The following is a 23720-nucleotide window of genomic DNA, read 5'->3' as shown; positions in this document are numbered from 1 at the left end:
ACTTATTGTATTCGTATTAGTTTGTTTCTGTACTTTTGCTCTGGTTTATGCTTTTAGATGCTTGTTTAAGAAAGGAGATGCACTTATGACTTCTGGTGACTAGTAGTTCTCTTGAATACCTATGTTGAATACACTTATTGTAAGTGGATAAAAGCGTCTGCTAAATGACTGTAATGTAATGTAATGTAATGTAAACAATTTTTTATTGAATAAAACCTTTGAATACAACTATTGACTTACTCCATTAAAGGTTAATGCATTTCTTTTACTTTTTATATGGAGTAAATGATTGTACTTAACATTTTAACATTTTAACTAACTGTACTTTTGCTCTGGTTTATGCTTTTAGATGCTTGTTTAAGAAAGGAGATGCACTTATGACTTCTGGTGACTAGTAGTTCTCTTGAATACCTATGTTGAATACACTTATTGTAAGTCGCTTTGGATATAGCATTCTTAATGACTGTAGTTGTATTATCCTTGTAATTATTGAGACTTTTAGAATGATTACTTATTTTATAATATTTATTTATTTGCTTGTTTAAGAAAGGAGAAAACTCATGTCTTGAGAGAGTTTCTCTTAAATATGCTTGTTTGAATAGAATGTATTAACTTATTGTTAATTATATGTTTACACTTATTGTATTAGTATGTAGCACTTATTGAGCCTAGTCTTTGCACTTATTGTATTCCTATAAGTTTGTTTCTGCACTATACTTTTGCTCTGGTTTATGCTTTTAGATGCTTGTTTAAGAAAGGAGATGCACTTATGACTTCTGGTGACTAGTAGTTCTCTTGAATACCTATGTTGAATACACTTATTGTAAGTGGATAAAAGCGTCTGCTAAATGACTGTAATGTAATGTAATGTAATGTAAACCTTTTTACTTGAATAAAACCTTTGAATACAACTATTGACTTACTCCATTAAAGGTTAATGCATTTCTTTTGAAATATATTTCAACTTAGTTTTTACTTTTTATATGGAGTAAATGATTGTACTTAACATTTTAACATTTTAACTAACTGTACTTTTGCTCTGGTTTATGCTTTTAGATGCTTGTTTAAGAAAGGAGATGCACTTATGACTTCTGGGGACTAGTAGTTTCTCTTGAATACCTATGTATTTGAAGTTTACACTTATCCTATTGTAAGTGGATAAAATTGTACTTATTGTCTGCTGAATGACTGTAATGTAATGTAATGTAATGTAATGTATTCATTGTGATGAGAAGGCTACTTTTAGAATGTACATTTTTTTCATACAGTACCAGTCAAAAGTTTGGACACACCTTCTCATTCAACTACTTTGAAGAATGTAAAATATAAAACATATTCTGGTTTGTTGACCACATAATTCCACATGTGTTCCTTCATAGTTTGGATGTCTTCAACATTATACTTTTGCTCTAGTTTATGCTTTTAGATGCTTGTTTAAGAAAGGAGATGCACTTATGACTTCTGGTGACTAGTAGTTCTCTTGAATACCTATGTTGAATACACTTATTGTAAGTGGATAAAAGCGTCTGCTACATGACTGTAATGTAATGTAATGTAATGTAATGTATATTCCCCGTACCACCACCACCAGAGGGTCTACCCTAACCCTAACCCTAAACTCACTTTCCCTTGCAGCTTTGCGGCTCCCCCTCCCACATCGCGCCTTCCCTCTCGTCTCTCCTCTCGTCTATCGTGTGTGTGTGTGTGTGTGTGTGTGTGTGTGTGTGTGTGTGTGTGTGTGTGTGTGTGTGTGTGTGTGTGTTGTTGTTGAAGCAATGATGGCGGCGGCGGGATGCGGATCAGCAACCGCGGCTGCCGTAGGAGGCCAAGGTGGAACCGCTACGGCCAGAGGTCGTTTCCCCGGTCGGCCTTGGTCGTCACGCAGTCGTTTGCGATCAGAGAAACGATGGCAGCTCGGACGGTCCGGTTCCGAGCCCGATGATGTGACTAACGGAGGGCCAAGGCCCGCGAACCTGGTGCTGTCGTTAAACGAAGACCAGCCTCACTTGCGCTTACTCGGGATAGAAGCGAGCCACCAGACCCTCGACCAGGCTGGATACAGCTCCAGTGGGAGCGAAGAGGTGAGGTCCCAAACCGAACCAGGAGTTAGTATATCTTTATTATTCATCTTTTCATATTGTGTGTGATTGCTATAAATGTGGCTGGTTAGCAACACACCGTGGAGAAATGTCAACATCCCTTCGCTAGGTATGCTAACGCTACATGCTAACGCTACATGCTAACCGATGCTAGCACAGTGCAGCTTTCCGTGACATCTAACGGACAGCCCAAATAAAGCAGCCACTCCAGATAAAGCAGCACTGTTTCCTTTATTGCACTATACTAGAGAGAATATATATATGTTTATATTTAAAGCTAGTGGGGGAGCATGCCAGGTTGTAAACAGGAATCGCAGTTGTTGTGGCCCGCTCGTCCCCGGGCCACAGCGTTAGCATTAAGCTAATGTAGCGGACACAAAGAACGCTCTGCATACTGCACAGCGGCTAGCGGCTAATGCTAACTGCTCTGTTTTCAAAGCAGAGTTGTCTGCTTTGCTAAGATTACATAAGCAGACACACAGTAACTCGGGGACACACTGCTTTAATCGCTAAGTTAAATGTGATGTAAACAATCATAACTTAATGGTGGCTAGCTTACTGCATACAGGAGTGAGTTTAAATGCTCACTGTGGCTAACTAATGCCAGCTAATGTTACCAATCACGACAGGTTTAAATGGTGGTGCATTAGTGTCCCATTGTTTGAACTAACAGCGCCCCATTGTTAAACATGTATCTTCTGATTGTAAATGGATAATCTGGAGCTGTAAGAGTGGAGCTGTTTGTAGGCTTTTAGGTCACAGCTGCAACCATGGAGGAAGATGTAACGTCACAGTACTTGGAGGGAATCGTAATTATAGATCTACCTTTCCCTGCAGCTTTTTGCTGGGTAGTGTAGGTGTTCTGCTCACTGCCAAAGCGTGGGTCAGTGTTTAGAGGTCTGATTTTTGCATGTTTCTAGACATAATCTAGATTACATGTAACTGCATCAAGAGACATTTGGGATGAGACTCCCCAAACAATCAAACACATTATTGGTTTGTTACCAATGCAGGCCATATTTATGTTTAATGTATTACATTTGGGATGAGATGAATGAATATTTGATTTGAATGTGGAAAAATGAAAACAGTCATTGATATTATTGCTATGAAGTTTAAACCAAACAATATATATATTTTAAATGTTTGACATAGCCTTTGGTCCAATATGCTAAGATAAACATACGTTTTTATGTTTGGTGTATTTATACGATAGTTATTGAGTTGTACATTAATCCATTCTTCATAATGTAATGCCATGCTCTAGATTTCTAAATTAAAGCTGTTGTCTAAAATATTTTAGTTATTGCTTTTGCCAATGGTTTGGAAGCCTCCAGCAGAGTGGTGTAACTTTTCTTCAAGTGTTAATGATCTTTTTTTACTTTTCAAGGGAGACGACTTCAGAGGGTTTGAAGCTGAGAGAAAAGGCTCCAAAGGACCTGTTTGGTCGCGACAAAACCCTTCTAAAGGTACAAATATGAAGACGATACTGCACCAAATGACAACAAATGATATCATTACATGATATTTGTTGAAATTTATAAACAACACACGCGTTTAGATTAAGTATGCAACACAATATCTAAAGAAGGTTCCTTCCTTTAGCATTCCCTGGAGAAGCCATGGATTTTGTAATATTTCAAACCTTTTTTCGTTGTGTAGGTGATGCTGTCAACACAAAATCTAAACGTCAAAGTGAGAAGCTACAGCTTAAAACGCCAGCAGTGGAGGCAGATATTACCCCACCTGATCCCGTGAAGGATGTAAATTCTTTGGAGAAAACACACTGCTTATCTCCTGAAGCAGAGCCTGCAAAGGACTGCCGAAAAGGTTCGAAAGGAAAAAACACTATGGATCGACAGTCCACTAAAAGCGGAGCCACAGCAGCAGCACCAAGGATTACTATAAAGTTGGTGGCCAAAAAGAAAATTAAAACGGCAAAGGAGCCTCATAAAAAATCTGCGAAGAAGTTGAAGTTTAAGGGGATCCAGGATCAGCCTAAAACCGAAGACATTCAGGGCGACCAGATTTCAAGTGCTCACGTCAAATTAAAAACTGAACCACAAGAGGATAACCATGACACTGAAGATAAGGGAGGGGGGACTGTACCTGCAAGAAGGCGTGGGAGATCTGCTTCAAAGACAGCAGAGCCTGTCTGCCAGACTAGCGCCAAAGTGGTGGTTGATGACCAAAAATCAAAAGAAAGAAAATCACCCGATCAATTCAACACTGTAAAGGAGAGCGGCACTGTGCAGCCAAAAACGAATGCAAAGAAATTAAAGCAGAAGGAAATTGTGACCGAACAAAGTTCTGAGGGTAATCGACAAGTAATTCGTAGGAGCAATAGAGTCACTAACCCACTCCCTAAAAAAATCGCAGACAGTGCTGCTGAACCAGAAAGTCTAAGTAACAGGGATGCCATTCCGGTGGAGTCAAAGCCAGAAGTTTCTCAAACAATGGAGACAAAACCATCAGCGAGAAGTGACGGACGAAGGCAAAGCAAGAGGCTGAATAAGGGTGCTACAGGACCAGAAAACCGTGGTTCATCATCCACAGAGGCTGATCATTTATCTGAAAAAAGTGACAGTTTGCCTTTGAAAAATGAGGAAATGCGGGTCCCAAGTTTAAAGCTGATGAAGATCAGAAACCCGAAATTTGATGCACAGGCCAGTGAGAAGACCTCAACTCGAAAGAAAAGGCATAGAAAAAAATTTGTCTGGACTTTAACATTAGTAAAGAGCGAAAGTCATATAAAGGGTGCTGAAAACACTGTCAAAGTAACAGAGAAGACTTTGAGTGAAGTGGATCAGGCCACACCTTGTGACACCAGTGTCAACAAGAGTTTGAAGGCAGTGGATAAAACATCTAAACAAGATAACTCAGCCCCACAAGAGAGTCAAATCTTGGACAATAATGAGAAGGATCCCCAAAACAGGGCCGATGTTTCATTTGAGGAAAAGTCAACTTTACAGGTGGAAGTTGAAGTGGAACACGTAAATGAAACGCCTCCACAGGCAATGCCTAAAACGGATTGCGGGAAAGTTCCACCTCTTCAGATCAAAAAGGTCTCCTCTCCTGGTAAAAAACGTAAAAGCTCAAAGCCCTCCTTTTTGATTCAGCAAGTTAGCCCTGTGTCTGAAAATAAAGAGGATGTTCTGAAAGATCTGAATGACGTTAATGAGGACGAATCATCAAGTCTGGATACTGTAGGCACACCAACTACGAGACTAAGGCGGAGGACACCAAGCTTTGATTCATCTCAAACAAAGTCTGTCAGTCATAAACCAGTGACCACACAGAAACGGAGGCTGAGACCAAGTCCACAGAATACAGATCCACCGCAGGAGCAAGTTGAAGATGCTGTCCAGGCATCAATTGAAGAGTCCAGCTCACATGATCTTCCTAAAAATCCCTTGCAGGATTTGGCTGAGGACCCCTCAGACCCCTCACAGGTGACCAATGTAAACTCCACTGAAGTTCCTGATGAGGATTCCTCAAAAACAGCTGACGATCCCTCACAGGTGCCAGTTGAAGTTTCCCCACAGAAGGTGGAGAAGGTGGAGAATGTGGTAGAGCCACAGATCAGAGAGGCCAAACCATTGCCTGTGCCTTCCAAACCTAGAAAATGTAGAAATAATAAACTAGGAAAAAAGAGGTCTGTTCTAAGCAAGACGCCTGTTGTCACACCTGAAACTGCTGTCAGCACAGAGTTGGCTACTGTTGAAGCTACTATCACAGAGTCTGTTGTAGTAACCGAAGTAAGTCAGTCAGAAACAAAAGATTGTACCCAGCCTGAGGCGAAACAGGACACCGTGTCAGTGGAAGAAGAGCAGATATTACCACAGGTAAAAGAGGAAACCGACATTCAGCTAATAGATAGTCATCATTCTTTGGCGCCAGAAAGTCAAGCAAGTGATCCAAAAAGGCGGTGCCCCAGAAAGAAATCTCTCAGAAAAGGAAAAAAGAAGCGTAAAAATATGATTGGGCAGCGTCAGAAACACAGGCACAGGAGCAGAGATGGGAAGTTTGCTCCTCTTAAATACAGTCAGGATATGGTTGAGGGGGATGGTGACATTTCTCACCCTGTGGAAGCTGCATCACCAACCCCAAGCGCCATGCTTGTTGGAGTACACAAAAAACACAGAAAAAGACCATCAGGCCTTCATTTTATGGGGTCCAAAAGGCCAAAACCAACATCTAAAATAATTTCTCAGCTGATGGAAATGGGGCTCAATGATAGTTTGAAGCAGGAAGAAACAGACACGTTAGTCGATGGGAGACAAGCAGATGTCGATGCCCAACCTGGTAAATCAAAGTTTGTGAAAAACATCAAGCACTTCATTATGCCTGTTGTAAGTGCCAGATCCTCACGGGTGATCAAGACCCCGCAAAGGTTTATGGATGATGCTGGAATGTCAATATTGCCTCGAAGAAACTCACCAAAGAAAGGTTTCCAACTGGGCCTGCAAATGCGCCCAGGAAAGAGGCGAGATGATGGGATGGGCAGAGCAATATCCCCCATCCTGCCGATTGACGAAGAGGACATATTGAGTGAAGCTCAGTTGGATGTGGATCTGTTTTCATCTCAGGAACTGGATGACGACATTGATATAGCTGACAGCCTATTTTCTGACAGGATAAGTGGCAAAATTGAGAGGAAGAAATCTCTTCTAAAGAACTCTAATTTCAAGTGGCATGTGCCAGAAGAGTCAAGCGATGAAGTGTACACACTGGACAAAACTTCAGAGGACAAATGTGAGGATCTGTATTTATCTACACCACTTGAAAAGCGCACAGAAGTATCTACTGAACTGCTGGAGGCCCCGAAAAAGAAAAGTTCCCTGAAGTTTAACAAACAAGCGGCTCAGCTCAAGATTTTTCAAAGGCTCAAGAAGGCACACAGAGGACTTCCCAAAAGCAGATACACAACCGAGACGGAGTTTGTGAGTAAACATCCGCAGCCTCCGGTTGATTTAGCAGAGGGACTCGACGATGAGGCCATGAGCATCAGCCTTAGGCAACGGAATACAAACACAGAAAAGGACAAATCCAAGCTCAAGATAGAAGACCTTGACTCTCCTGGAGTGGTCAGAAAAGTCTCTGTGTGCGTTAGGACTATGAACTCCAAGTCCCTTTTATTTCTGCACGGTGGAAAAGAGGGTTTAGCGGGGAAAGACACTGCCAAGCTTCACTCAGGTAAGCAAGGTCATTTAAAAACATCAGATTTTATAATGTAACATGTGCTTTATTACATATAATGGACCAGACATTGCCATTTAATACCTTATTTCTACAGGAGAGCTGCAATCAAAACAGAACTCAGGCGCAGGTGAAGGCGATTATCTTGGATCGGTGGAGAAGGGAGCATCACAGAGGGCGCGACTCACTGGTGCAAATAAAAGGATGTTCAATCTCCTCAGGAAAGCCAAGGTCCAGCTCATGAAGATTGACCAGCAGAAACAGCTAAAGTCGTCCGGGGTACAGTCATCCTCACCGCTCAGCACATGATCTATGTCATTGTAGACTTAAATTGTTCATTATAACATAAAGTCTCTGTAATAGCACCTGTTTTTTTTAAGTTTTTTGAAGCATGTATTGATGCCTTGTTTTTTTCCTGTTAACCCTGTAGCTGTTATCGGGCCCGACTGGTGCCAGATCTCGAGATGTCACCTCAAAGAGACAAAGGAGGAAGCAGAGGGTTCAGCTTGATGCTGATGTTCCAGTGAAGACAGAGCCACCTCAAGGACAAGTAAGTGTAAAAATCAATAGCACCGAGACAGAAATCGATCCAACTACAAATCTAGTTTCTGTCTCTGGTTTTACAGTTTTATTGTTGTTAATTAACCTTTCACTATAGTTGTGAACCTCTGCAGAAGAAAACATGCTCTGTTCAGTACACTTTACTGAAATCTTGGACTAATTATTCACATCAACAAGCAATTGATGTCGATTCCAGCCTTTTAAAAATCAGAGCCACTATCTCTAGCTAATTCTTTCATTTGATTTTTTTCCAGCAGCAGCTCATCTCCCCGCTGTGCCAGGAGTTCCGTAGAGCAGGAGGTCCACGTATCAAGCACGTGTGTCGTGCTGCATCCGTGGTGCTTGGGCAGCCTCGAGCCTTGGTACCAGATGACATTCCCAGACTTAGCGCCTTGCCTCTGCATGAAAGAACTGGCATTTCCCCTTCAGCCATCCCTAAAGGTGGGTGTAAACTCATTGGCAGACTTTGCATGCTCGTAACACTTCTCATGACTTGAATGTGATGACTTGATGGCGGCAGCAGTAGATGCAGTAGTGGTAGACACGGTGATAGTACTAGTTCCATATTTTTTACTACTCCAAAGGGTGGAATAGTAGAAAAAATATTTGAAGACATTTTTTAAGCAGACAAACGCAATAAAATTGAAATTTTATGTTCAATGCATCTCTTTAGGTACCTATGTCCAACAGCCCATCTTTTTGATGTTTCTGAATGTGCAAGTTGATCCGTATATCTGTAGAATACAAACAGAGGAACCACACAATAAATTTAGCCGTATTTAACAGATTAATTATTTATAAAGTTTTATTTACAGTTGGCTTATTGCTTTGACCTTCTTCCTATAAATCCTACAATTCTGTGGATTTGATGCCTCTTCGGCTATTGTGATTATGCTTGATTGTGTATAATCATTTAAGAACGTCTTTAAAAGACAAAATATCAGTTACTGAGTGTGAGTCAAAACCAAAAATGGGTGCCACCAAATTATCTGCAACCCCATCCTGGAAGGTGAAGTACTTAACTGACTAATGGATAAATTACCCTGAGTCTTCCTCGTAGCATTTATTGCATTCGTATTAGTTGCTGCACTTACTGTATTCGTATCAGTTCGCTGCACTTATTGAATTCGTATTTGTTTACTGCACTTATCCTACTCGTAGTAGTTTGTAGCACTTATTATATTCGTATTAGTCTGTTGCAATTATTGTTCTCGTAGTAATCTGCCTCTGCACTATACTTTTGCTCTGGTTTATGCTTTAAGATGCTTGTTTAAGAAAGGAGATGCACTTATGACTTCTGGTGACTAGTAGTTCTCTTGAATACCTATGTTGAATACACTTCCTGTAAGTCGCTTTGGATAAAAGCGTCTGCTAAATGACTGTAATGTAATGTAATGTAATAAATATGTCTATTGTTGTTGCAGATATTGGTTCTCACTCGGAATCAGACAGTCCGGGGTTGTCAGATCCAAAGTTCATCAAGGCCAAGAAGCCGTCAAACTTTGCGAAACGGAAAGGACTCGGGCCATTTGGGTATCGCTCTCGGAGGTGTGGCGTCTGCAAAGGCTGCAACCACGAGGACGACTGTGGCAAGTGCATGAACTGCCTTGACAAACCCAAGTTCGGTGGCCCCAATACCAAACGACAGTGTTGTGTGTAAGTTGACCTTTTATTTAATTCTTAGTTGTACTCCCATCAAAGTGTTTTAATAATAATTGAAATCTTTCTTTCTTATCACAAGGTATAAGAGATGTGATCAAATTGAAGAGAGAAAAGCACGCAGACTAAGTGGAAGAACAGCACCGAAAGGTAATTTTTCACTGGAGCGTGCAAGCTTCATGTTGCTGTTTTGCTTCCATAGCATTCAGCGTGTCAGCTTCATGCCGCCTCATATTTTTCTTTAAGGTGCCTCTAAGCGACGGCGATCCTCTCTCAGTGTGGGTCATTCGAGTAATGATGAAGGGAACGAGGGTGGTGCCGATTCACCATCTGGTCTCCCGGGTGACGGCCACAGTCCATCTGTAAGGAAGCAGCCAAAGCGTGTTGTGAAACCCCGCGTCTACTTTGACCTGGTGGACTACGAATCCGATCTAGATGACAAAGCTATCTCAAGCTCTGCCTCACCAGCCAGGAGACGGGGCGCTGGATCCCGTTTCAGTCAAGGTAAATCAACATTCAGAAACTAGACGACATGGATGCTTCATTCATGATCTAGATGATTATATTTATTCTTAAAACCACTGTTGTAAATATCTTCTTACATATAATGCGTGTAAAGCATTTCTTAAACGAATTGGTAAACTCAAATATTGTTTCACTATTTAGAGTATCAAGCCTTCTGGTGTGCCTCCTTAATAACAGATTTTATTTATCCTGCCTTCTAAAGACTTTGTGTCACTGGACGGATTCCTTGGAGACATTTCAGATGAAGAAGTCCGTCAGCGAAAGTCCAGTTCACACCGTGTACCACCTGCTCGACGTAAACCTGAGAAGGTGGGTAATACTGTGTTGACTAGTGCTAATGCCCTGGTTGGACTACACTATTTGCGTTTGTGGCATTTTTGTGTTTGATATGCTCTCCGGTTGCAGCCGTGTACCGGTTCACAGTAAACAATGGTAGGAAAGTCGGTGGTTATCATACAATGTACATTTTCTTACCCACGATATTGAAAAAAACATGACGAACTATCTCACCTGTGCATACACATCTCCTTTCCTCCTCCGACTGCTTGTCGTTGCGACACACACACACACACACACACACACACACACACACACACACACACACACACACACACACACACACACACACACACACACACACACACACACACACACACAGGCAGTTGAGAAAATGTCAAAAGGAAGCAAAGCCTAAAGACATTCAAATCAGCAGCCTGAAATTACTTTAGATTTTCCAATATTGACCGGGGGGTTGTCCTCGAGAACTCGAAAAACATCATCCCTCCTTGCAGATCAAGGTGTGTGTCCCAATCATAACTTTATCCCTAATGAAAAAACGTGTGAACGCTTAATCGTTGACCACAAAATGCACCATCAAAATCATTTTCCACATCCTGGCTCTGTTCTGTAACTGACTCACTGGCTCTATAAAGAAACACAAACACACTGTGCTATTGCGCACCTAAAGTTATTGTTAATAATTATAGGACAATATTTTAAAGCATTTCATCACCAGTTATAAGTTACCCATAGTATCTTTAAGTAACACTAATCTAGCAAAGCTGTCTCCACTGCAAACACTGTGATAAAAACATATTATGAATGAACATAAACTGCAGTAATCACCTTTACACTGAGACAAACCAATGAGGATGTTACCTGGAGGTAAATCCTGTTCTATAAGTACATCACAGTCCTCTGTAGCTCTATATCACAAAGTGAATGAAGGAAGGAAAAAGCAGTGACTGTGAGGAATATAATTATAGCAATACTGCCCACTCATTTATACATGGTATGCATGCTGCTAAGTAGAATGCTTAGTTAAAAGCAAGTATCTGCAACACTGGAATTTCCCCCATGGGGATCAATAAAGGAATATAATTAATAAAATATGTTTAGCTTTAAGTGGATCCATTACTGCCCACAATCATTTTATGGTTTTCTCCCACTCTCTCTCATCCCAGGGTGCTTTGGAGCAGACTCCCCCCAGTGTCTTGGCCGCACTTGCCCATGGTTTTGAGCAGAGAGACACCGAGTCTTCTAAACCTACTCATAAAATCAGGGTTGACTTCAAGGTAGGTCACCTTTAACATGTGATGTATGATGGCTGGGGTTAAACATGATAACATATTTGTTTTCTTGTAACAATTTTTGACTCCAAAGAAAGTGTTTACATCTCAAGGAGTTTTGATTCAAGTCTGCCGGTAACCACTGTGAGCAGTCTTTTCCCAGCTGTTGATTGTATTGGGTGTAAACGGTGTCTTTGTTTTCAGGAGGACTGTGCTTTGGACAACGTCTGGAATATGGGAGGTTTAAGTATATTGACCTCTGCGCCGCCCATGCCACCATATGTCTGCTTCCTTTGTGCCAGTAAAGGGCAACATGAGGTAACTGCCTAATACATTTGCTGTATTTTTATTTACGTTTATGTTTATTTGCCCTTCTTTAATTTGTGTTAAGATAATGACTGACAAGGTTCTTACAGTTGTGCTGAAGTAAAACATTACACCAAATGATGGGGATCCAAAAAACATCAATCTCATCATTGCAGGAATGTTTTTTAAATTTGAGCAATTTTGAAATTCAGAAATGTTTTTGTGAATTTCTTATTGCAGATGCTGCATTGCCAAGTATGCTGTGAGCCCTTCCACCAGTTTTGCCTTGATCCAGCGGACCGCCCCTCTGAAGAGAACAAGGAAAACTGGTGCTGTCGTCGCTGCAAGTTTTGTCACGTGTGCGGCAGGAAAAACAAGCACTCAAAGGTACTGTCTGCTATTTTGACGGGCTTTGCTTCATTTTACTTCTCAGTATTAATGTAGTTCAGTCAGTAAGCATTACATTTTCCTGTCCCCCTCAGCCGTTGTTGGAGTGTGAACGATGCCAGAACTGCTATCATACTTCCTGTTTGGGACCCAACTATCCAAAACAAAACAAGAAGAGGAAAGCTTGGGTAGGTTTCATATTTCTCAGTAAACACAAAGTCATGAATGTTTTAATCCGACAATGCTAACGTTTGAATTAATCCACTGCTGGTCCTGATATGCTGATGTCTCTACAGGTGTGTATGACATGCATCAGGTGTAAAAGTTGTGGTGTCACACCCGGGAAGAGTTGGGACACTGACTGGAACCACGACAAAGGACTCTGTCCAGACTGTTCAAAACTCAATGAACTGGGTGAGGAGAGAGATGAAGAATGATCTGTCACCTCCTTTATCATCTTCCAACATTACTGATCTATGTTGAGGCTAATCTCTTCTGAATGTCTATTTGTCTTATTAGGTAACTACTGTCCAATCTGCTTCAAGTGCTATGAGGACAATGACTACGACAGTCAGATGATGCAGTGTGGCACCTGTAACCACTGGGTACATGCCAAGTGTGAGGATCTAACAGGTGACTTTTATTCTTTTATCTTTTTGGGGATGAAAGAACCCTAAGAGTTGGAATCAATAATACAATTGTAATACTTGTATTCATTACTTATTGTTTGCTGAGCGTTCATACAATGCCCTGCTTTCTCACTCATGAAGTAGATAAACATGATCTAGTCAAATGCTCTAGGTATGTGAACAGATTTTGGTTGGATATGCAGTTCACTAAACCTCCACTCCTACATTCCTGTCTCCTGTCTTCCTGTAAAATCATATTTAGATGAGCTGTATGAGATCCTGTCCAGCTTGCCAGAGAGTGTCGTGTATTCATGCCGGCCATGCAGCGTGACCCAGCCCAGTGCTTGGAGAGAGCTGCTCTATATTGAGCTCAGGTCTGGGGTGGAAAAGGTGCTGGCTTGCTTACTCTCCTCCACCCTTACCCAGCACCTTGTTGCCTGCTCACAGGTAGGATGCTAGGCTGTCTTTTTTTTTTTATGAATCAAACATAACATGACAGTAAGACAGTCACATGATGTGTTTATGCATGTTTTGTAATGGTGCTGATGCAGTACTGAAACCTGTGAAATGTAATGTGTCAAAACATGCTTTTGGTTTCTCCTGCAGTGTGAGAAGTTGGTTGATCCTGACAGTGGAATAGAAGGACAGCCAGCCTGTGACCTCCGAGCTGTTGGCAAGAAGTTTGACAAAGGCCTTTATACTACGTTGGTGAGTACACAACCTCTTATTCCCTATCTAAACACTGGAGCACCTTAATGAAGTGGAAAAAATGGACTAAATTGTATTGGGCTTCATGGATATTAATTTCTAAATGTCAGTAAGAATTGAGAGATCCTTTTAAAGCAAGAGAAAAAAAAAAGTCAATATGCTTGGAAAACACAGCAATTGTGCCTCTGCAAATACATTTTTCACAGTGCAGCTAAGTGGATACTAAAATATGTTGTGTTTGTTTTTGTTTTTTTATAGAAAATGTTCCATGAAGATGTGGTTCAGGTTGTGCGAAAGAGGCTTGAGCAAGAGGAGAATCTTCCAGAAGAGCAGAGGCCTACTGCCCTGGCCCGCTCTTACTACTTAAAGGTGCCGTTTGACCCAAAAAATTGTGCAGAGATTACGGATAATTGTTTTTCAACATATTGGTTATTTTGGGATATGATTGCGAGAAACTGCAAAGGAAGCTATGTGATAGCTCTTAAAATGCAGGTACGTTAGCATTTCTGAATGACTGAATAACTGTTGTTGTTTTTTGTCTTTAGCTCCTCGAGGAAGTATTTAATTGGTTCAACAGCCAAGACCCAAAGGTGTGGAACTCATGTACCAAAGACTTACCCATGTAAGTAATGGTTTTCCTTTACTTTGAAAATGTTAATAATAATAATAATAATAATAATAATAATAATAGATTTTAAGATGTTTTAAAAGAGTACCTTTTGGATATATTTCTGCGTCATGATTATGTATATGATGTTCTTCTACACATATATAAAAGTTACAAGCACTGCTCTGTTTTTTTTTTTTTTTTTATGGCATGAAAAGAAAATTGTATTAGCTGTTGAACTGTTGAATTCCTTCTTAAATAGGGGTATGCTGTCCCAAGCTGTTCATCCTCCAACAACTGAGCATGTTTACGCCCAGTGGCAGGAGAGAGAGGAGCTCTCATCTAGGGCTCCCCTGGGGCTCCTGCAGGACGACAACGGACAAAGCTTAATTGTAAAGGAGGAAGAAGCAGTTTCTCCATTGCCTGGGGAGCCAATAAGCCAGAACTTCTTCAAAACCAGCAGGGCTGTCAGGTTCAAATTCAAAGGTAATGCTGTCAATTTTGGGGGCCTGGAAATAGAATTGGCTACTCGTTTTTTCAAATTTTGTGCGGTGTTTGGCCTCCTATGTCTTAACTTTTGTCCATTTATCTAGGGAAAAGAGGCCGCCTTTCAAAAGCCGATTTAGACACTGGATGGTCTAAAGATGATGAGAGACAGTGCTCTTTGTGCCAAAAATATGGAGACCTCAAACCTAATGTAAGTAATGCATTAAACATTGAAAAATGAAAAGTACATTGTGCATTGTTAATTACCAACTTGACATGTAAGCTACTTGTAAATACTGTACATGCAGCATTTTTTGCTAACTCAAGGTTTTTATTTTTTTGTTCCTCAGGACGCAGGCCGGTTGCTGTACTTGGGCCAGAATGAGTGGGCACATGTCAACTGCTCTCTGTGGTCAGCTGAGGTGTTTGAAGAGGATAATGGCGCTCTACTACATGTACACAGTGCCGTCACAAGGGGCCGATTGATGGTTGGTTGTTGATTTACCTCATAAATGAATTTACATTTTTAATAATGTGCATTCCTATACAATATTACTGGGAATCTAAGTTTGGTGACTTGTAAACTCGTAAAGAGATATTGATATTCAAGAATTAAAAAAATCTGATAGGTATAATTGTAAGCAAATATGCATTCCTGTAATTGATTGCTGTTCCTTTATTCCATCAATCTCAACCCCCTCTTAGCGTTGTGAGCGCTGCAACCAGACGGGTGCCACAGTGGGCTGTTGTCTGACATCTTGTCAAAGCAACTATCACTTCATGTGTGCCCGCTCCCGGCACTGTGTGTTCCAGGAGGATAAGAAGGTCTATTGCTACAAACACCGACATCTCATCAGTGGCAAGGTAAATTCTGCTCTTCCAGTTCTTCAAGCAATGGTCTTTGACTGTATCAGTTTAAGGTTATGGATTTGATTCTGGTTTGCCTCATCACTTGTTTTCCTTTGTTGTGCAGATGGTAACGGGTCAGGAATTTGAAGTTAACCGCAGGGTGTATGTGGATTTTGAGGGGATTAGCTTCCGCAGAAAATTCTTGACTGGACTGGAACCAGAATTAATCAACGTGATGATTGGTAAGCACCTATCTTTTAGCTGGTTTCCTATTCACTTCTTGACATTTGCTTATATGAGATTATCTTTAACTATTTGGTATTCACACTGTCACTATTCAGGTTCCTTACAGATTGAACAACTGGGTGTGCTCACAGAACTTTCGGCTAGCAACGGAAAGCTGTTTCCTGTGGGTTTTCAGTAAGTTGCATTTTATTCTTTTTCAATTTTACTATAAAGAAATCGTATGTAACATAGAATAAAAATCACTTGTAAAATGTTATTTCTCCTTCTTAAGGTGTACTCGTTGGTACTGGAGTACAGTTAATCCATTGCGCCGGTGCAAATATACATGTACAGTGCGGGAGGTTCGGCCAGTTGTCCCTGAGAAGCCTGTTGAGGAGATGCCTAACCAAGGAGACAATAACACAATTGCTCACAGTCCCTGTCCACTATCTGGTGCGTATTTTACAACTTAAAAACTGCAGTTCTTAAGAAAGATAGTATTAGATATTATTGTTTCATAAACCATTTTTTCTTCAGACTCTGAAGCCCAAGAGAATGATATAATGGAATCCCAACCCCCAACTGAGGATACCTTTATCCCAGGACCTACCCTTAAGTACGATCACGGTGCAAGGCCAAAGAATCCCAGGAGACCAGCTGGAGGAATGTCCCGACCCCTGCCATCCCCAGGTAAAGTGTAAATTCATTAAAAAACGCTAACAACAAATATTCTGATCCAATCAAAAACACCCGTCTCAATTCTGATTTTTTTCTCAGGAGTAATCCAGTTGAAACCCCACCACATATTAACCATAAGTGATCTGGATGAAACGCGAAGGGTCCTTCGCCAAAGCAACTCTCAACCAGCAGGCCTCCACAGTCACATACCCCCCCCTCCTCTGGGTCCTCTAACTGGGCCGATAACTCTCCGTGCTGGAAAGACTTCCCTTCCCACTTCCCCGCTGCTCCCACTTGGTGCTCCAGACAACCTGATAAATTGTCCATCATCCCGCTCAGTTGGAGTTAGAAGTGCGTCCTCAGTCCGATGCCCTGGGAGTACAATGACCCATTGTTCCTCATCTTTGTTTCCTCAGTCATCCTGGCAGGAAGGTGCAGCAAGCTTTCCATCACCAAGTCTGTCTTTCTCTCCGACCATACAACTACCCAGAAATCGATTGACGTTTGATCTGAACCAGTCAGACTCAGTCGAGGTGCCACACAACTTCTTAGCTTCACCAGAACCTGAAGATGTCTCTCCAGCAAACGGTACATCACCACAGGGGGATTTAGACCAACAGAAGGATGAAGGAGAATTTCCCTACAGTTCATTCCACAAGGATCCCAATATGAGTCTGGCCCAAGAGATGAGGACAGAGCTGGAGATTGAAGAGACACTCCTGAATGAAGGTGTGGCAATGAACTGTGGGGGACAAATAGTGGTGGAAGGTGACGATCAGGAGGAATTTTGGGGAAAATCCCAAGAGGTACACAAAAGGAAGACTCTCGTTGCCAACCTGCCACGGTCTGGAGCGTCAGCCAGGGATGACTTAAGCAACACCTCTTCTGATGATGATATGGAGCACTATTTTGACTTTTCAAGGACAATAGTCAGCTGTCCCGGGTCAAAAGATCATTCCAAGTCTCCCTCCTCCCCTTCCTCCCGTCCAATGGCTCAGCTAGATGGTGTAGATGACGGTACGGAGAGTGATGCAACCATAGCGGCCAACGATGACGCTCAGAAAGTTGAGGGTTGTAGTCGAGCTCAGATACAAGCCAAAACCCTAAATAGTAAAAATGCCCCTGAATCGAACACTACAAACAGCACACAGGGTGTTCAGAGTCTGTTCCCCAAAGCATCATCCAATGATAAGCACACAGATTCTTCTTCAGTTACCGTCTCAGTTGCCAGCAAATGTCCTACAGATAGTCCGCATCAAGATCCACCTAAATCCCATGTTGCCAGTCATTCAAATGAGAACAACATGGGATTTGTTTCTCCACAAATTTCCAAAAACTCTCCACTCAAAGAGCAAAGCTCTGACACTCCGTTTATGCATCAGGAGACCGTGCTTCCTACTCCAGTCCGCGATGCTCTGCCTAACTTACTCACAAAGGTGCCTGAGACTTCCTCTTCAGAGGATTTATTCCAGGGTTCCAGTTTAGGCTTGGCCTCTGGAACACCTGTTGTTTTTGAGAGATGTGCCGCTAGTCCCCATCTAACTGAGATGGTTCCTTTGCTAGAAGGCACACCGCTTAAGACCCAAAAATCTGAAGCTCGTAAACCCCTGAGCTCAGAACCTGACAGCAGCCACTCTACTGTGTTGATTAGCAACATAACAGCTAAAACAGTGGAACCTTCATTACCAGATTCTGCTGATAACAGTCAGGGCACCAAGCTGGACCTTCTTCAGCCCTCCCCTGTCGTTTCTACAGCTGTACAGAACCCCTCTCAAGGCCTCGTAGACTCTCTGCAGATGTATTCCTCTCTACCAGGTTTCAGTCAACCTCCTCTAACAAGTATCACACTTCAGCCAGTAACATCCTCACAAGAGTTAACCTTCCCTTCCACGGGCCCCTTGTCTGCTAAACTAACCACCCTCAGTCCTGTTGTAGACGTGACACAAACCCTGCTAAACGTTACCCCTCATAACGATCCAGTGCTATCAGCTATGTCAGGCCCCTGTCCCCCATCAGGAACACGTGGAACTGTCTCCCTACCCATCTACTCCACACAATCAAAGCCATTGTGCTCCACAGCTGTCACCATTGTTTCTTCTTCTGCGTCAATGCCGTCTCTTTCTGTACTTTCAACGCAATGTTCAACAGCGCCAACGTCGGTCCAAACCACCTCAACCCCTGTCATCTTAAATGGTTACAGCTCTTCATCTGTGCAGAAGGAAGCTACATTGGGTCACACAATCTCCATCAACTTTTCTACATCCAGGCCAGCTTTAGAACCTCAGCAGCCAGTGGTTCCCCAGACTTTACCTGGTCATGCTATTCTTACTGTGAAGGAGGTGGGAGGTCCCAATGTAGATCCTACACCACATGTCCTGCTGGTGAACCGCCTCGGGCAGATCTTCGTGAAGAACCCTGAAAGCAACACTTTCCAGCTCCCCACTCCCAGCTCCTCCTCCTACAACTGTGTCACTCAGATCGCCAGCCTTTTGCAAAGCAATGCACTGTCAGCCACACTAGCAGCAGCTGGTAATATGACTGCTCCATCCCCCGGGACCAGCGTTGCAGCAGCAGTTCCTGCGCCCACAGTTCAGAATCCAACTACGATCACACAGCTGCTAACTCACAATAGCAACGGTACAGTGACAGCAGTTAATGTTAAGAAGGCAAAAAAGAGTGCAAAAACACCAAAAGATGAAACCGGTCTAGAGTTGAAAAAAGCAAAGAAGAAGAAGGATTCTAGTGCATCCAGGAAATCAAAGTCACCCACGGTGTCAGGGCTTCAGCCTGCTACGCCAACTGAGAATCCTCCCCTGAGTCCTGCTGAAAGTGCCCAAGCAATTATCAATCAAGCAATGGCGAGTAACTACACCCCCAAGTGGAGTGGGCTTGGAACACTAAGCCCTTCCTCACTGGTTTTACCACCTGACCTACTAGTTGAACCGGAGCCTCCAGTGTTGCCTCGCTCTCCATCAGTAACACCAACAGCAGCTCCTGCACCCAGACCTCGCACCCATGTCCGCATGAAGCGAGTGTCTTCGCTTTCAGACCGTATTGTCACAAAGAAGTCAAAAGTTGACTTCCTAAAACCGGAGCCCCCCACTGAGGATGAGGAGCAACGCAGACCAACCTTTCCAAACATCTCCAGCAGAGCCTCGGGAGTCCGCATCAAGACCCCAACAGTGAAAGGAGTACTGAACCTGGACCAGTTAAAGGAGGAGCATATAAGTGATTCTGACAGCTTAGGGTAAGATTTTACTAGCCTTATAAGGGGCTGCAACTAACCAGCAAATGTTTGGCTTTTTCGCACATGAAAACTTTGGATGAGCTAATATATTAATCAGTCCTTCTTGTTTGGAGCTAACACAAGAAATGGAGAAAGAATGCTGGACTTGATATACACACTTCGGACTTGTTGCTGATGTACATGTGTTGATTACCATGGTTCAAACGCTAACTTCCTTTCGTTTGCTTAATTAACGGCATATGTCTGTATTTGCTAAAACATTACAGTGTCCGTGTTCCCGTTAGTAAATTACACAAGAAGACTGTTCCATTGAATGCATTTGGTTACTGTTTAGTGTGTAAACATTTGTACTGTATTCTTTTCAGATCAGAGCCTTGGAATTTAATGTCTCAGGGCGAACAAGGCAAACAGCATGCATGGGAACCAGTGGGACACAGCACCCTGACAGACTGGAGGAAATACTCCGGTACTCATGCATTTTAACTATGATTTAATGATTTCTTAGTATTAAACATTAAACAATGTCTGCCACTTATGGTATGACACTAACTAATGAATGGGAACTTGCTTAAAATTGTGTCCACAGCATTTAAGAATAATGTGAAAGACTGACTGTATAAATTGTCATTTTTTTAGGCGCTGCTTGTACCTCAGATGATGAGCCACCACTGTCTGACGAGGATGAGGAATTTTCAACGAGCAGAGACCAGCCACACTTAAGATTTGAGATAGCAAGCGATGATGGTTTCAGTGCAGAAGCAGACAGTATTGAGGGTAAGGGCATTTCAATTATCAAGCATGTTCTCAAAATAATAAAACAAATTTCTTGATGTGATAATTCTGCAGCAATTTCTGTGAATTGTATTTACTTTATGACACCTAATAGAAAATTCTCTTTGCAGTGGCGTGGAAAGCAGTGATAGACGGGGTGCAGGAGGCACGAGCTATTGCAAGGTTGAGACCTCTGACCTTTCAGAGGATCACCGGCGCCCATATGCTGGGTCTGGTCCATGATGCAGTGGTGTTCTTGCTGGAGCAACTGCAAGGAGCCCACCGCTGTCAACGCCACGCCTTCCGTTTCTTCAAACAGTTCACGCAGGAGGACGACCTCCCTGTCAATCCCACTGGCTGTGCCCGCTCTGAGCTGTATCTTAGGTTTGTATACCAATCACAGTTTACATCAGTAACGGATCAATTCTGCTGTTGTGTATTTATTAGAGCTTGTTGTCTTGCCCATTTCTCTAAGTGGTATAGCATAACAAAGGATTAAAAAAAAAAAGTGTGATGTCTTAAAGTATTTGACTTTTTGTGTTTGACTTTTGAATCAGGACATACTCATCTCAACCTGTTATTGTTTTCTCTTATCTCTCAACAGGAAGTCCACATTTGACATGTTTAACTTCCTGGCTTCTCAGCATAGACAGCTTCCTGACATTGGGTCTTATGATGATGAGGAAGATGAAGTTCTTTTGAAATCCACAAGGTCAGGCTTCATTCATTTAGTTTGTTCATTTATCCTTGCTTAAAATGTAGTAGCAACCTTGCTGATTCATAAGAAAAGGAAAAAAAAATTTTTGCTCAGTTTATATTTTACTTTTGCCTTAATTTCTGCAATTTACAGTTCAAACTCAAATGGAAGCCTTTTAAGTGCGGTCCCATGTTTCCTAAATGTTAAGGACATTCAAAAATGTATTATTATAATAATAAATGATTGTCTGCTCTTCCTCAGACGGGCTACCAGTTTGGAGTTGCCCATGGCCATGCGCTTCAGACATCTGGAAAGGACATCCAAGGAGGCTGTAGGCGTGTACAGGTCAGCACAGAACTACATTTGAAAAATAATCTAATGCAATGCTTTTATTTAACATTTTGGATAGGAACAATAAAATTGTAAAGTACTTTTGGATTTTTTAAAACGAACACTCAAAAAAGAAGTTGCAATCATCATCATTTACAATGTTTCGCATCAGACTGAAGTCAACATGTTACAAATGACTAAAACATTTGGTACAAACACTTCAGTAAAACATACAATATGCACCCCTGTCAGCATACATGTATTATACATGAATTTCACATTTTTAGAACCAAGGATCAAGAGTATAGAAGAAAACACACTGAAAACCATAACCGGACAAGCCATCAATTGTTTCTGAACCTACATATATAAACATGTTATTTCATTTTAATCAGAATCTGGATCAGCATCAAATAACACATGACAATAATCATGCTGATAAGGACCATTATTTTCATTTCTGGGAATATTAAGGATTTGTACAAGTAAGAATTCAAGTGAGAAGATTACTAACTGATGCCCAATGAGTTAAGTCCATTTCAAGATGTTATGGAGCGTTGGCGCCATCTATAGGGGAAGTGCTATATCTGTATCTGTAAAAAGCCTCCGGCATCTCTGAAGTAACTGCAAAATAGCATGGCTGGCATGTACAACAGCTGTTGCCTAGATGTGCAATCTGTTGCAGTTTTATGGGAGGGTGCGTGAGACACAGACACAAAGTGAGATCAAACAACATACTTAAACAAAACTTGTTAAAAGTTAAGACACAGCCATGTGTTTGGCTTTACTTAGATCCAGTGTTCCTTAAACCAAAATGCTAAAGTCATGACGCTAACATAATCCCGTTGCAAATCAAAAAATGTTGATGTTCAGCAGACAATATTTGTTATAATTGTCATCATAGTTTATTTACATTAGCTAATGGGCACACAACACAAATTCCAGCTCAGACTGATGGGAATGTATCTGTTCTGTCATAAACCATCGGGCAAATTCAATTAAAATTAAACTACTTTTTACTGTATCTATCTGTTATCCATTGTTGGGGCTATCGTGCTGTCACAATTGATAGACTGAATTATATGTATTTATATAATGAGCCCTCCTTTGCTCAAATCTCTCAACTTAATACTCAATATATCCCATTTGAGCCCATTTCATACATTAAATGTCAAATAATTGTGAGGAATTGGCTTGAGTCTCCACCTCGACCACTCAGTTGACAAATCATCACTGTTGGCGTACCAGCAAATGAACTTGTCCGACCCAACCGGTTATGACATCTGTGTGTCTGTTGCAGGTCTGCTATCCATGGGCGTGGTCTTTTCTGCAAGAGGAACATTGAAGCAGGGGAGATGGTTATTGAATATGCAGGCATCGTCATTCGCTCAGTGCTCACTGACAAAAGGGAGAAGTACTACGATGGCAAGGTTGGTCCGGTTTCTCTTTCTTTGATCAGTTTCATTCAAATGTAGTCTACAACAAGTGTGGGTTAAAGTTGAGACAGGTTAGAGGATGCTTTAATAGGATTTTCATGTTTGCTTTGGCAGGGTATCGGCTGTTATATGTTCCGCATTGACGACTTTGATGTGGTGGATGCAACCATGCATGGCAACGCGGCAAGATTCATCAACCACTCCTGTGAACCTAACTGTTACTCTCGAGTGATCAACGTGGAAGGCCGGAAGCATATCGTCATCTTTGCTCTTCGGAAGATCTACAGGGGGGAGGAGCTCACCTATGACTACAAGTTCCCCATTGAAGACGCCAGCAGCAAACTCAACTGTAACTGTGGGGCCAGGCGATGTCGGCGTTTCCTCAACTGAGACATCCCTCTTATGAAAATGGGAGGATCCTGTGTACTAGTAAGCCCTCAATTAAGGTGGATTGGGCTTGGGGGAGGGGGGGGGGGGGCTGGCAGCAGGCAGCAGGCATTCTGCACAGAAGGGGAATTAGCCACTATGAGACCAGTCGAAAATATTGGGCCGGTCAGAAGTGATACTTGGACATTTTTATGGATATTAAAAGAAGAAAATTAGGAGAACCTGCACAGAAAGTTCATGTCAGGCAAGTTTCTCCTTCATCTGTGAAAGAGTTCAGATGTACAGCTGACACAGCAGCATGGCAGCAGAAGTAAAAAATGGTTTTAGTGTTCATGACAACAGAACATGTAAACCAGATGTTAAACG

At 41.9% G+C, this 23720-nt stretch overlaps 1 protein-coding gene across 2 annotated transcripts; it reads left to right on the top strand.

Moving 5' to 3' along the window:
- The first annotated feature begins 1775 nt into the window (after positions 1–1775).
- On the top strand, positions 1776–23411 carry kmt2bb (lysine (K)-specific methyltransferase 2Bb). 2 transcript variants are annotated; one of them, XM_054622247.1, is made up of 36 exons: positions 1776–2105; positions 3490–3568; positions 3762–7295; positions 7396–7577; positions 7729–7848; positions 8114–8300; positions 9284–9515; positions 9601–9668; positions 9765–10022; positions 10246–10352; positions 11507–11617; positions 11816–11929; positions 12158–12304; positions 12400–12492; positions 12601–12718; positions 12824–12937; positions 13196–13380; positions 13540–13641; positions 13900–14010; positions 14187–14263; positions 14511–14734; positions 14842–14945; positions 15085–15222; positions 15440–15598; positions 15708–15825; positions 15925–16003; positions 16101–16261; positions 16346–16498; positions 16586–19733; positions 20099–20199; positions 20370–20507; positions 20636–20888; positions 21109–21216; positions 21463–21546; positions 22832–22961; positions 23082–23411. In XM_054622247.1, the coding sequence occupies exons 1-36, from the start codon at positions 1776–1778 to the stop codon at positions 23355–23357; spliced, it is 11643 nt and encodes a 3880-aa protein (XP_054478222.1). In that variant the 3' UTR covers positions 23358–23411. The 2 variants fall into 2 exon arrangements, with proteins under 2 accessions (XP_054478222.1, XP_054478223.1); XM_054622248.1 differs by lacking the exons at positions 1776–2105; positions 3490–3568 and having other exon boundaries at positions 4546–7295; positions 8117–8300.
- The last annotated feature ends 309 nt before the right edge of the window (positions 23412–23720 follow it).

The sequence above is a fragment of the Anoplopoma fimbria genome, chromosome 20 (genome assembly GCF_027596085.1).
Source record: "Anoplopoma fimbria isolate UVic2021 breed Golden Eagle Sablefish chromosome 20, Afim_UVic_2022, whole genome shotgun sequence".
Taxonomy (NCBI): Eukaryota; Metazoa; Chordata; class Actinopteri; order Perciformes; family Anoplopomatidae; genus Anoplopoma; species Anoplopoma fimbria.
The sequence above is the reverse complement of the archived record's forward strand: the minus strand, read 5'-3'. Positions and strand labels throughout refer to the sequence as shown.